The sequence below is a fragment of the Puma concolor genome, chromosome A1 (genome assembly GCF_028749965.1).
Source record: "Puma concolor isolate L17-30 chromosome A1, mPumCon1.1.hap2, whole genome shotgun sequence".
Taxonomy (NCBI): domain Eukaryota; kingdom Metazoa; phylum Chordata; class Mammalia; order Carnivora; family Felidae; genus Puma; species Puma concolor.
Genome location: NC_141667.1, coordinates 93892700 through 93906374, shown reverse-complemented (window position 1 = coordinate 93906374; position 13675 = coordinate 93892700). Strand labels below are relative to the sequence as shown.

The window sequence follows — 13675 nt, the reverse complement described above, 5'->3', positions numbered from 1 at the left end:
TCTGCAATTATATTACTGAGAACATAACTCATCTTTTAGTAAAGCTGTCATCATCTAGTTTCACTTACTCCCTTTATTTGAAAAAGTCCTCTTCTTCAGCATTGAAATCTACAAAGGTGGTTTCTTATTATCATTAGCCATTCTTCTTTAATTCACAAGTCGTACAATAAACATTTATTACTTATAAAAATGATCAAACTTTTCTTTTGGCTATGGGAAGAATTCTAAATTTACCCTGTTGACTTACGACAGATATGAAAGCTATAGAGCAATGACTTCAATTCATTCAACAACTTGTATTGGACATGTGTTATGCCCTGGACACTAAGGCCAAAAGAGTCAAAATATAATTTGTTAGCTTCTCGTGACTTTGGAAGGAGATGGGAATCATAAATGGACCACTAGGAATCTATTTCCTTCAGATTTGTCACTTCACAGTGGTCCTTTTGTATTATGACAGTTTTTAAAAGCTGAATTGATTGATCTTTGTGTTCTGGTTGTAAACTGCAAACAAAATTAGAGACTTTTCAAAGTCTGAAAAAATTTAAGTTGAAAAAAATTCAGTTTTCTATCTTGCCAGGAGGAGAAAAAGCAACTCTAAGACATTTGGGGCCAGTAATAATTATACTTTTGTTCTTTACTGTAACAGTTTCTCCTTCTATAGAGTATATTTTTAGCTATTTAATTTTATGTCACAATAATTGTGTCCATATTTACTGTTAATTTTAACATTAAAGTTCCCAGAGGGAGGTCTTGTCATCTTCATGATGCATCAATGCCTAGCACCTTGGCATTCCTGTGAGCATAATGTTGTCTGAACTTGGCTTGCTCAGGATAAGACAGAACACATCCCAGGTTTAGTGGCAGCCAACCACGGTTGATTGTATGCAGTCAGGAGGCAAAAGAGGACCCTGTGGCAGATTAATTTTTAGTTCTCTGTGCAAGAAAAAAACAAAAACACACACAAAAAAAACGAAGACAAAAAACAGTGGGTGCTGGATTTCTGAAATACTCATAATCTAAACATACTCAATGTTTGGGGATTTTTCAGTGGTTATTCTTTTAAATTAAAGACGCTATTAGCAGGAGCTTTTTGTTCATGCAGCATTAGCGGCTAATAATAATAGTTTCCAAAGTTTTTGTGGAAATTTAAAAGCATTTTCATATACAACACTTCATTTCATCTTCAGACCACCTCCGAGGCAGATGTCACCTCATATTTACAGGTGAGAAAACAGAATCCAGTTAGGTTAAATGACTTGTCTGAAGTCACATCGCTAATAAGAAATGCTCCTAGATCCAAATCTGTTTCCTGACCTCAAGTCCCATTCTCTTTCATCTGTACCCATCTGCTATGACTCCTCCTCTGCCTTCGAGGTTGGAAATGTGGTGGCATTACTGAGTTTTACTGTGTTGACTCATCTTAGTCATTACTGCCCCAGAAGCCACTCTGATTGTCAATGTTAATTTTTCAATATCATAATTTATTTAGGTTCATAAAGAACCACTGACAACATTTATACAGGGGCCCTTCTGATTGAGCTCTGTTACCTACCAGCTTACCTTTTTATAAATCTGTTTAACAGTCAGTGATCATCATTCTTTTTATCCTAGGTCTCAGAGAGAATATTTACGTAAATACAGAGGTCATTCCATTGATGTGGTAACTCCAGTACTGACACTGAATAAAATCTAGTTACTAAATAAAGATATATAGATTGAGTAAATGAGTGTGGACCAACAGCATTTCAGCACTGCTAAAATGTGAAGTCACTATTATAGACACACTGACAGTCAAAAGACCACTAAAAGAAATTCATGTAAGCAGAACCTTCTGATGTTAAGAGATTAAAATGCATGTTAATAGGTAGATTTTAAAGGAGTCTAAGGAATTGTAAATTGTGATGGGATTACTGAAGAAATGGCTTGAGAACCTTCGTATCTTGGCATAAAAAGACAACATAGAAGATATTTTATTTCTTGACCTTAATTTTGAGTATTGTTGTAGGCCCTTGATTTTTTGTTAGCTCAGAATAGAGACGGATTAATTCTAAAAGCAGTTAAAGTAATTAGATTCTCTTCATCTCTTTTTTTTTTTTTTTATGTTAACGCAGCATAGGGAAGTAAGTCTCTAGACCAATTCTGAAATAGAATTTAACTTTTTATTTCGCTTACATATCTCTTATTTTTCTTTTTCTCTAAATGGCATTTTTTAGACTAAAATTATCTTGATTTTCTTTTTTCTCTAGGCTTGATCCTCCACAACCTGAGAAGTTGAAAAAGGAGCACAGCTCAACTGAAAACATGTCTTTAGAAACTCTAAGAAACAGTAGTTCAGAAGATCTCTTTGATGAGATTTAACTGTCTCAAAAGGTACTTTGATGTTCACTAGACTATGTTTTCTATTCATTTCTTTAAACTAAGAAAGCAAGATTTCAACTCAGCAGCAGCTATTACTGTACCCTACAATTTAATTACATACACACTGAATCGAAACCATTGTGCAAAATGGATTATGCATGTATATGAAGATATGATTTGATGACAGTGGTACATTATTCTAAACTATTCATTCCCATGCCTATAATTACATAAAATCTCAGACTTTGTATTGCAAAGGACACATTTATCATATTCAGTTCACACATATTATATGTGGTAGCTGTCTAACATCCTGTCTAGGAAGATTTTGGAAAAAGGACAAACAAAATGTCTACAGTTCTTTTTTGAATAGTCATGTTCTGAACAATGATGCTTGAGCATTTTAATTTGTGAAATGATGTATAAAATTTATTTTTAGTTCATACACAAGCAACCTCAAAATCTGATGATAAAATTTTTGATACATTGAGGATTTATGTTCCTAATAAAATATGTTATTTAGCTTACCTTTTTCCTTTATTATAGTAGCAGACTTTATAAGGTGCTTATTGATATAAATGTAACCCCTTTTTGTATCAAAAACATGTTTTTTCGGGAACCCTCTTGCACTGTTGGTGGGAATGCAAACTGGTGCAGCCTCTCTGGAAAACAGTGTGGAGGTTCCTCAAAAAATTAAAAATAGATCTACCCTATGACCCAGCAGTAGCACTGCTAGGAATTTACCCAAGGGACACAGGAGTGCTAATGCATAGGGGCACTTGTACCCCAGTGTTTATAGCAGCACTTTCAACAGTAGCCAAATTATGGAAAGAGCCTAAATGTCCATTAACTGATGAATGGATAAAGAAGTTGTGGTTTATATATACAATGGAATACTACTTGGCAATGAGAAAGAATGAAATATGGCCTTTTTGTAGCAATGTGGGTAGAACTGGAGAGTATTATGCTAAGTGAAATAAGCCATACAGAGAAAGAAAGATACTATATGTTTTCATTATTATGTGGATCCTGAGAAACTTAACAGAAGACCATGGGGGAAGGAAAGGGGGAAAAAAAAGTTAGGGAGGGAGGAAAACCATAAGAGACTCTTAAAAACTGAGAACAAACTGAGGGTTGATGGGGGGGTGGGGGAGAGGGGAAAGTGGATGATAGGCATTGAGGAGGGCACCTATTGGGATGAGCACTGGGTGTTGTATGGAAACCAATTTGACAATAAATTTCATATTTAAAAAAAACATGTTCTTTTCAGTTTGTTGATAAAAGACTTCTTACACATTAAGGACCCTCTTTAAAAATAATGACCATGTCATATTTACTTATCAATCGTCGATAACATCTAGCACAATTTTTTAAAAACATAGTTACTGTTTCTACCTCCTGCCCTCTCATTCTGTCTTCACTTCTCTCCAGTTGAACATCCCTTTTCTCCATGGTTTCAAAGTTAACAGCGACCATCATGTTGATAAATTCAACAGTTGGTCCATTCTCAGTCCTCCTCTTACTAAGCCTCTCAGCTACACACCTGACATAGTCGGTCACTTCTCAGTAAACATTTTCTTCCCTTGACTTTTGCATTGACATATGTTGTTTGTTTTCTCTTTCTTTTTGTACACGGAGGCTCTTTGGCCCAGAGTTAAGTGTTTTAGTGCCTCAGGTTTATTCTTCAGCCTTCTTCTTTTCACTACCTACCTTGTCTATCTAGTATTTCTGTGATTTTAAGTACCATTTGCATGCTACTATCTCCAAAATTAGAATAGTTCTGTTTCCACAGTCATATATGTGTAGAGTCAGTTGACCTTTGAACAGTGCTGGGGTTGGGGCACTGGTGCCCTGTGTAGTCAAAAATCTTCATATAATTTTTGACTCTCCAAGAACTTAACGACTAAGAGACTACTATTGACTAGAAGGCTTACTGAAAATATAGTCAATACATATTTTGCATTTATATGTATTATATATTGTATTCTCAGAATAAAGTAAGCTAGTGAAAAGAAAATGTTACTAAGAAATCATAGGGAAGAGACAATACATTTATAGTACTGTACGATAAAAAAATGTGTGTATAAGTGGACCTGCATGGTTCACACCCCTATTGTTCAAGGGTCAGCTGTATAATTTATCATTAATTTTTTGCAAAAGGAGGTTCTTAAAAATCTGACTACATCTACCTGCGTTGGATGATTATTTGGATGTTTAAGCACATCTAAAGCAGAGGTCTGATTACATCCCAATCATCTTTTTTCTCCATTCTTCCCCACCCAACAAATTACGGTGACACCTGGTCCCTTCAAGCTGAAAACCCAAGAATCCTGATCGGTACCTTTGTTTCCCTCTTCTCCCACATCCTGTTATTTTTACCTCCCAAATACAGCTTGATTCTATCTACTTCTCTCTTACTATCTACTACATCTGCCCCCTGACTGGTCTCCCTGCCAATCTCCTATTGTACAATGCACACAAACTGAATTTTTTAAGTTTTAGGGAAGAGCATTTCCCTGCCTGGATTGAAACCCTCCAATAGTAAGCCACTGGTCTTTGGATAAAGTTCACACTCCGTACCACAGCTTACAAGATTTGATGTGATCTGGCCCCTACCTATCTCTACCCTTGGTTTCCTGCTCTTTTCTCTTTGCTTGCCTTGCTCCTTACTGTCCCTCAAGTAGGTCAGATCTCACAACCATTGTATTGGTCAGAATGTTCATCTTCATATGGTTGGTTTCTTCTCATCTTTCAGGTCTAGAATCATATGTCACCTCCTCAGAGGTACTTTCCCTGAAATGCCCTTTCTAAAGATGTGCACACTCCCAGTCACTGTCCCATTGGAATATTTTTTCACTGTGCATATCACCACACAGAATTATTTTTTTCATCTCTCTCTCTCTCTATCTGCCTGTCTCCTAATAGAAAGTTAGCCCCATCATAGCAGAGGCATGGCCATCTGTTTTATCTATCTTCCAGTTCGTACAACAGGGCTAGATTCACAAAGGCTTACTAAGCATTTGTTGAATGAATAAATGCATGTCTTCCACAAAACAGCCACTCAAATGTTTAAGTTATTAAACTGTTTTGAAAGAAACTTAGGAAAAGGTTGAAACTTAGTTGATTTGACACAGAGAAATAATTGTTTAGAAAGCTTCAAGTACCTTTTGTGCTTAATTATAAATAATATATACATATATATTTATGCATGTAGGCTTGACTACAGAGAGAGAATCAGAAAGAAATTACACTTTATTGTTTATATCAAAACAAGATTCTATTCAGTCAATGGAACAACAAAATTCTTTAAAAAGAAATTTACCACATTTTTATTTCCATAGTGGCATCCATTTAAGAAGGAAAACTTTAAAATAAATGTAGATACAAATATGTGAAATATGAAAATATAGGGGTGCCTGAGAGGCTCAGTCACTTGAGCAGCCAACTCTTGATTTCAGCTCAGGTCTCGACCCCAGCGTTGTGGGATCAAGCCCCACATCGGGCTTTATGCTCAGTGTAGAACCTGCTTAAGATTCATATTCTCTCTCTCTCTCCCACTCCCACTCCCTGCCTCCCTCCCTCCTTCCCCCTCTTCCCTTCAGCCTCTCTCCCCCACTCATGCTCTCTCTCTCTAAAATTCAATAAATAAATACACATATACATACAATAAACATAATTATAAAGTCTAAAATTCTGCTCAGTTACATAGAAACTTCACTATACTATGCATCTCAGATAATCTAAGATTTGCCTTGGACCTTTCCAAGGGGATTTTGTACATAAAGTACTAGAATCTCAAAATAATGTTATCTCTTCTGAATAACCAAAATTAATATACAACTATTGTGTGTGTGTATACTTACATATAAAGTTTTTTTTTAAGTGAAAGAGAAGAAGAAAAACAGAATTTTGGCTATTAACCCACTAGTGGTGAGAGAGGGATGATGTACAGAAAATGTTTCCTAAGTAATCGTAACAACAGAATCTATAAAGCTCATATTTACAAGATTTTGATTAGATTTTTCCAGAGCAGTGTATCTTTTCCACCATTGTTTTGTGTCAGATTGATTCAGCTGGTTAGAACAAAGCATAAGTAGTACATAGTTATGGTTCCCTCTTTTATATCGAGCATGGAGAATTTGAAGGGCTATTTTTACATTTTGTGCTCCGCGTAGACAGATATCTATAGATTTGGTGTTAAGATGTGCAGCTCTAGTCATTCTGTGCTATGATTTTTCCTCACATTTTTCCATTGTTTATATTCAAAAACAGATTGTTACAGAAAAACACTGAAATTGAAGGCACAAGAATTAAGTTATAATGCAGCATGAATTTTGTTTGTTTTTTTACTTTTTTGACCTTTGTTATAAAACAAGGTGACATTTTTTTTTTTTCAGCTTAAAATTTATAATTCTTGGCCCTGGGATCAGATGGTATGACTTAGGCCTCATTAGGGAAGTTCATGGAAGAAAAAGTCCCATCTCAGGAAGAGATGTCTTTATTATATAGTTTTAAAAGGTCAGGAAACTACTTTAGACAAGTTTTTCTTAATGGCATATAACTCAAATTTATAAAATACTAGACCCTGTGTTTTGGAGCCAAACAGCTGTTTATTGGGTAGATTTGACTCAATAAATGTTTATAAAGGATCCGTTATGCACACACACACACACAAAAAAAAAAAACAGAACTGGGCCATGTGGAGAATTTACGGATAATTCCATCCATTCACCAAATATCTGTTAAGCATTGTGTCAGTCTCTGTTTTGGGCACTAGATGCAGCAGTGAATAATATGTGTGGTTTGTTGCTGTGGAGCTTATATTCTAGTAAGTGAAATTTGGGCCTGCTCTCAAAGAGTGAAGTATATGGAAGGGAGTTGACATTGGGGCCCAAAATCAGTATCTGATAAACTATCATATCAAGGAGTGGTAGCGTAAGTGTCATAAAGAAAAGAACAAAAAGTTTATGGGTGAAGATCCACAGAAAATTTAAAAAAAAATCCTATTGGGAGGCTAAGAGAAATCAGTAGGGTTGAGGAACGTATGCTGTGAATGAAACTGTATGCCAGATCAGAGGAGAGTGCAGAAGGTCCTGGGGGTAGGGGCTTGGGGTTACTGTTCAAGTTTGTAATTGTGAATCATCAGAATGAAGGAAACAAGTTAGAAGGCTTTCCAGGAAGAATGTTGGCCAGGTGGATTTAGAATATGAAGCTAAGTTTTGTAATAAAGATATAACAAGAATTGTGCTCCACATTTCAGACTGGCACTTCCACGGGAAGATATATACTGCCAGAAATCTTCAGGTCGTGGGGCCCTTCTTAGGCATCTGGGATTGAGAAAGGAGAACGAGTCAGTGGGTCCCTTGACAGATACTTTGCAGAAGCAGCCAACCCTCATCCCTTTGTGTCTCTCAGTCTTACACTTAGTATAATTTATAGAATCCATTTGTAATAAAATAAAATTAAATAGGTGACCTCGAAATTCATGAAAGACTTCATGAATTTACCTATACATCAGCAAATTAAAAAAAAAATAAGTAGTTAACACATTTGGTAAGGGAGAATGATAGTCACTATTTATCCGTTTCTACCTATTGTTTGAATTAAAAATTTTCACTGGTGTTCTGAAAACTCCTGGTGAATGCTTTTCAGGAGGGCAGATTTCATTTGCAAGTGTTCTGTGAGCAAGCCTGCTGTGATTTTCTCCATATATTAATAACTGGGAAAGGATACTTTGACACATACATGCCAAGAACTTCATGGTTGCTTCCTAACTGACCATCCGTCTCCTGTCCTAATTTCCACCTCTCTGATCTACTCACCCGGAAACACACTCACCAGTGTACTTTGTACTTACTTTCTTCCTTTCAGTTATCCACATGTCATGTTATTCACCAACTGTTATTACTACTTTCTGATTTTCCTCTGTAATATGAATTTTGTTGTTTATATGTTGATTTTTCTTCCCTCTTTTGGAGGTCCTTTGTCCTAAACTCTCATCTCAAAATCTCACAGAGAACTGTATTTTCTCAGTGAGGGTCTCTTTGTCCCTAAAAGTTCTTGATTCTTCAGGACAGGAGAGAGTGATTGGAGCCTACACCTATCTTGATAGTGGATGGTCTTATCAAGGGCAGGAGCAATTTTTGTGGCTACTGTTCCAGTAAGTGGAATATAGGCTACACCTGAACTACTTACTTTTGGTTTAAAGACAGTCTCCAGCTTAATTATAATCTTAGAAATAACACAGCCAGTCAAGTATATGTAGGTGGATTAGATAATTTTTTTGGAACCTGCTCATACAAGACCCTTCTAGGAATCTGTCATACTCTGCATTCCTCTGAAGGGCTTGCATACAGGCAATTTATTTGGGAATATGATGCTAGGGAGCAGGAGTGCTAGACTGGAAGCACTTAGAAGGAAAGGAGGAAAAACGAGTGCAAGGATGCCTTATCAAAGCAGCCTGCCCTGTGGGTGATATGCTCCACCCCACCAGGATGTTCTGAGGTACCTTCTGAAAGTCACCTCAGAACAATACATCTGGGGGCAAAAGGGAGAAGCATTTATCCATGGGTTGCTGTTTCCCATTAGTCAAGAGTGGCCTGGAAGCATTGTTCCCACATACCTCACTTCGCCCCTGTTTAGTATGTAGCGGGGTCCCTGCAGGTGACCAAAGCTGCAGTCTCAGAGAAGCCCTGGACAGGAAACAAGAGGAGCACAGGTACCAATTTTACGTGCCTGAAGTAGAGCAAAGCCTGCCTGGAACTGATTGCCAAAGAAATGGCTACTATTGAGGATTTTGAGGTGGTATACAAGGGGTGTCCAATATAGAACCCATGTTTTATGCACATGCCCCTGCTCCACGTCCCCAACCCTAGCCATAGCTGATTAGGCCAGGGAAAGAAATGTGACTCTCACTGCGTGGCTGAACTTGAGTTCCCTGAAAAAGCCAATGTGTAAGTTGGCACAGAGACTGACTGGAAGAAAGAGAAGGCTGCAGAGCACAATGGAGCAGAGGTGCCCTGTGACCCTTGAGACTGATTGGGAGAGTAGCCGGTGCCTGGAGTAGATGTAGGTCATTCTGTAGTTCAGAGCCTGTTTCAGTGCAGACATATGTCTAAACTTCACTGCTCCCTTTTCTGAGGACTTACCAGTGAAATGGTTCCATAAAGCAAAGCAGAAAGTACCCAATTAATAAGGAAATCAAATATATTCTCCATTGGACATTTTAATCAATTTTTATTATCTTCAGTTAACAAGTTGTCACTAGTTAACTCTACCACTAATAGAACATTTCAGGAGAGTTTTCATCTAGATTGGTATAGGCAAACTTGAATAAGAGGGGAAAGTAAAACCACTTTTATAATTAAAATTTACATAATTTTTATAATAAAACTTTAAAACTCATTAAAATGCCATTATATATAGCTAAGATCTTACCTACATTAGATGTGTCTTTAAAGTATTGATGGATCTGAATGGTAGTATGAAATGTCTATGATCTTTGGCAACATAGGATAGTACTATAAATTTTACTTAGGAATGAATTTTAAGTGTAAGGTGTCACAAAGTTGCCATCATTGGTAGATTAATACCTATGCTAATCCTTTAAAGAATACAAAGCAATATATTTTTTCTTGATTTTACCAAATAGTAAAAGGAACTCTATCAAATTGTAGTGTTTTTATGTGATGACAAGGGTTCCCTTTCTCTCTCTCTCTCTGCTCTCTCAATTATGATCTGATTGAAAACTTTGTGAGAGGGGTGCCTGGATGGCTCAGTTGGTTAAGTGTCCTGCTTTTTGTCTCAGCTCAGGTCATGATCTCACAGTTCGTGAGTTCAAGCCCAACATAGGGCTCTGTGCTGACAGCGTGGAACCTGCTTGGAATTGTCTCTCCCTCTCTTTCTGCCCCTACCCCACTTGTGCGCGCGCTCTCTCTCTCTCTCTCTTTCTCTCTCTCTCTCTCTCTCTCAAAATAAATACATAAACTTAAAAAAAAACTTACAAAAAGAAAGAAAGAAGACTTTGTGAAACTTTTGGATCCCTATTAGGACAAGATGCTGGTAGTGATGATGGGAGAAATATGCTTTGTCATTGTGCTTTGCAAACATTTAGGTAGTTCATCTGAAATATTCCAGAGCCCCTGTTGAGTAATATTGGAAACAATCTTGCTTTGCTCCTTTGAGAGATATAATATAGTATATTTCTCTCAAGAACTATGTTTACAGAGAAGTAATTACATTACTATGGAAGATTAAATTATTGTCAGTAAATATTTACTCTCCACTATCACTGCTCCATTGACTTGCTTTGGACTATAAAATGTGGATGAAATAAAAATATTCCAGTTTTTGTGCCCAGAAGTTAAGAAGCATTATGTGTTTCTGCTTTTTCTCCTGAGAGCTTCTGATCTCTGCTGTGAGAGGAACATGCCCCAGGTAGCTGCAGCCCGTGCTGCCTGGGCCTCTGATGAGATCATGGAGCAGAAATGAACTCAGTCCTAAACTGGAGTCGAGCTCACTACCCTGAAACCTTTAGAAGAGCGATCCATCTGAGCCCAATCCAGATAGACTGAACTACAGTCAACCATGCTGACCATGAGCGTGAGAACAATTGCTTACTACTCACAGCCACTAAGGTTTGCTGTAGTTTGTTATATCACGGTATTTTGACAATAGCTGACCAATATAGTTACTCATATAGAATAACATACAGTGACAACTTTACATTTGTAGTAGCTGTTAATATGTACATGGCATAAAAATCTGGTGTCTTCTAGCTGGAATTTGATAATAGAATAAGTAGGAATTACAAGTGTGGATTTGGGGACGAGAGTAAGCCAGGTTTCTACACTGCCAGCTGTTAACTATCTCACTCTGGGCAACATACTTATTTTCTCTGAACTTGTGTTTGCTCATCCATGCAATGGGAATTAAATAAGATAATGCAGATAAAGCACTTAACACAATGTCTGCTACACAGTAAGTAGAGCATGTATAGAAGCCCTTACCATGAGTGTTACTACTGCACTATCAAATCAGCATACAGTGGATCAGCACGCGGTTCTGTAAAGCCAGATGATCAGCTGCTCTGATCAGATGACCCTCTCTCTGAGATTTATTAGCTCAAGCTCCCTATCCTTGCTCCTTTCTAAAGTCTCGCGCTTTTCCCGAGACTTTTACGAATTCTTGTGCAGTTTATTTTTGTGGCCATTTCTGCTCTGAATTCCTGCTTCCACTGGGCTCTGAGTCTCACTTATGTTTTATAATAAAACTGATTTTCTTCTTTCTCTGCTCCATGCTAACTCAGCCATGAAACTTCCCTCCTTTCCTCTGAATTCCATGACAAAAGCACTGAGAAATGTCTGTGTGTAGCAGAATTTGTGGAAGGTTTGGATCAGAGAGAGGTAGTTTACCTCAAAGAAAATGAGCGATTTATATTCCATTTTTGCCATAACTCTATTCTTTAAAGCCTTCTGGCTTTCCTACTGTATGAACTTTCCACTGGCAACTTGTCACCTTAAGAGTCCAGCTTCCTGCTATGACGTCCATCCCTTTGCTCTCATCTCCCTCTTTCCTCCGCTCTCAGCTTTCCCCCAATTGCTGTTATTTTCTCATAAAGAACTGTTTCTCTGTCTCTTTATTCTGATCATCCCATGTGTTTACCAGTAGTCATGCAACGTATCTCCATGTAACATTTTCCCTAGTGTTAAATGTTAGAATAATGCATTTATAAATGGCGGTGTCTATCCCTCACCATTTATGCAATGTCATGTTAAAAAGATGGCATGACTTCTAAGCAAAGCAAGATCTAATTCAATGTATTGACTTATCTAAAGAAATGATAATGACTATCAGGGGAGGCACATTTGCCACCAAAGTATAAAAAATGATGAACTCCAGAGGAAAACATTGTGTGTCTGTCTAAACATTGGAAGATAGTCCAAATGCTACCTAGGGAAAAGAAAAATCTATCCCAGAGCTTTAAATATGTTTATGTATTCACCCACCCATTTATTTATTCATAATTTCCCTCAAATGATGAAATTGCAGCTCTTTATGGGCCACAATTGGTTATCTTATATATGATTTGGAATCTCAAAGTGTAGTTACTTCTGACTTGGAGATAGATTTTCAGACTCAATAATATGTCATCCAAAGTCTATGCTTCTTTAACAAGAATTTTTCTGCAAGAATTATGACATTTGAGGAAGGTGAGAGAGGAAAGAAACTATATAATAAAACAAATCCTAGTATTTTCTTGAGGAATTCTATATAAAATAATGCCTTTCCTGAAGAGCATTTTTATCTTTGTTTGATTTTTCGATTGTAGCCCTAATCTGTCATATACGATATCAGTAACTTTCATAATTGCCTACATTTGGCAAATGTTACAAGTTTTTCAGCGATAATAACTCAGTGTGTGTTTCACTGTCACTGTCCTTTGTGTCAGTAATCATTCATCTCAAGAATTTGAAATTCAGGCTGTGTGCAAGGACACCGGAATCTGCCCTGTGCCCTTGAGCTTACACACAATTCTCAACTATGTTTAGAAGAACACAAGTCCACATGTGTATGTGTTTATTCAGTCATCGCGTGTTTGGTGAACACTTTGTGCCAAGCACTCTGCCAGGCACTGGAGATATAAAGATGAGTAACACCATCTTGTCTCATGGTGCCTGGAAGTCTAGACTAAGGAAGGAGGCAGACCTGTACACAATCAAATGTTTGGTAAGTGCTCTAAGAGAGGAGCCCCGGAAGTTCAGGGGGCACAAAAGAGAATCATCCTGCTCTGACTTTATTGGGAGAGTATAGGAAGAAGAGGTTATGGCCAAGGGAAACCTCAGAGAGGAGATGGATGAAGTTTGAGCTGAACTTCTGGGATGATTGAGGATTTGCCAGGTGGCTGAGATGCACTTTAGGGAAATGGGCGAGTGTGGCATCTTCAGTGTTTTGTGGCTGGAGCGAAGGGAGAGGAAAAAGATGCAGTGAGAGCCTGAGAAGGCAGTGTAGGCTCCCCACTGATTATGTGAAAGAACAACTATAGAATGATCTTAAGAGAAGAAAGGGAGTGACCTGATTCAGTTTGTGCTTTTGAAAGGGCAATCCGAAGGCCATCTAAGGGCACAACCACATGCACCCAGACGTCTCCCACTTCTTTGCAGGTTGTGTAACTCTCTGATGCTGTTCCCAGCCTGTCTGGAAAACTGTCAAACTCTGCTTCAGACCAAGCAGTATCCACTGATTAAACCTTGCCAACAGTCTTTGCAAGTTGAGAGACTCCTGATGGTAGAGTGACACAACCAGCCCACAGCAG

The 13675-nt window shown here is 37.7% G+C and overlaps 1 protein-coding gene across 5 annotated transcripts in view; it reads left to right on the top strand.

Moving 5' to 3' along the window:
• The window catches only part of XRCC4 (X-ray repair cross complementing 4), a 304053-nt gene that overhangs the window by 221657 nt on the left and 68721 nt on the right, over positions 1 to 13675 (top strand). For 4 of the 5 annotated variants that reach the window (XR_015248246.1, XR_015248244.1, XM_086697415.1 and 1 more), the window contains exon 8: positions 2250 to 2373. Coding sequence is in view for 3 of the 5 variants with exons in the window: in XM_086697415.1 (XP_086553541.1) it covers positions 2250 to 2361 (112 nt within the window). In the remaining 2 variants the exon portion in view is untranslated. Of the gene's footprint in view, positions 1 to 2249; positions 2889 to 13675 lie in introns of those variants that run through there. The other variant, XM_086697397.1, reaches the window with a different exon arrangement.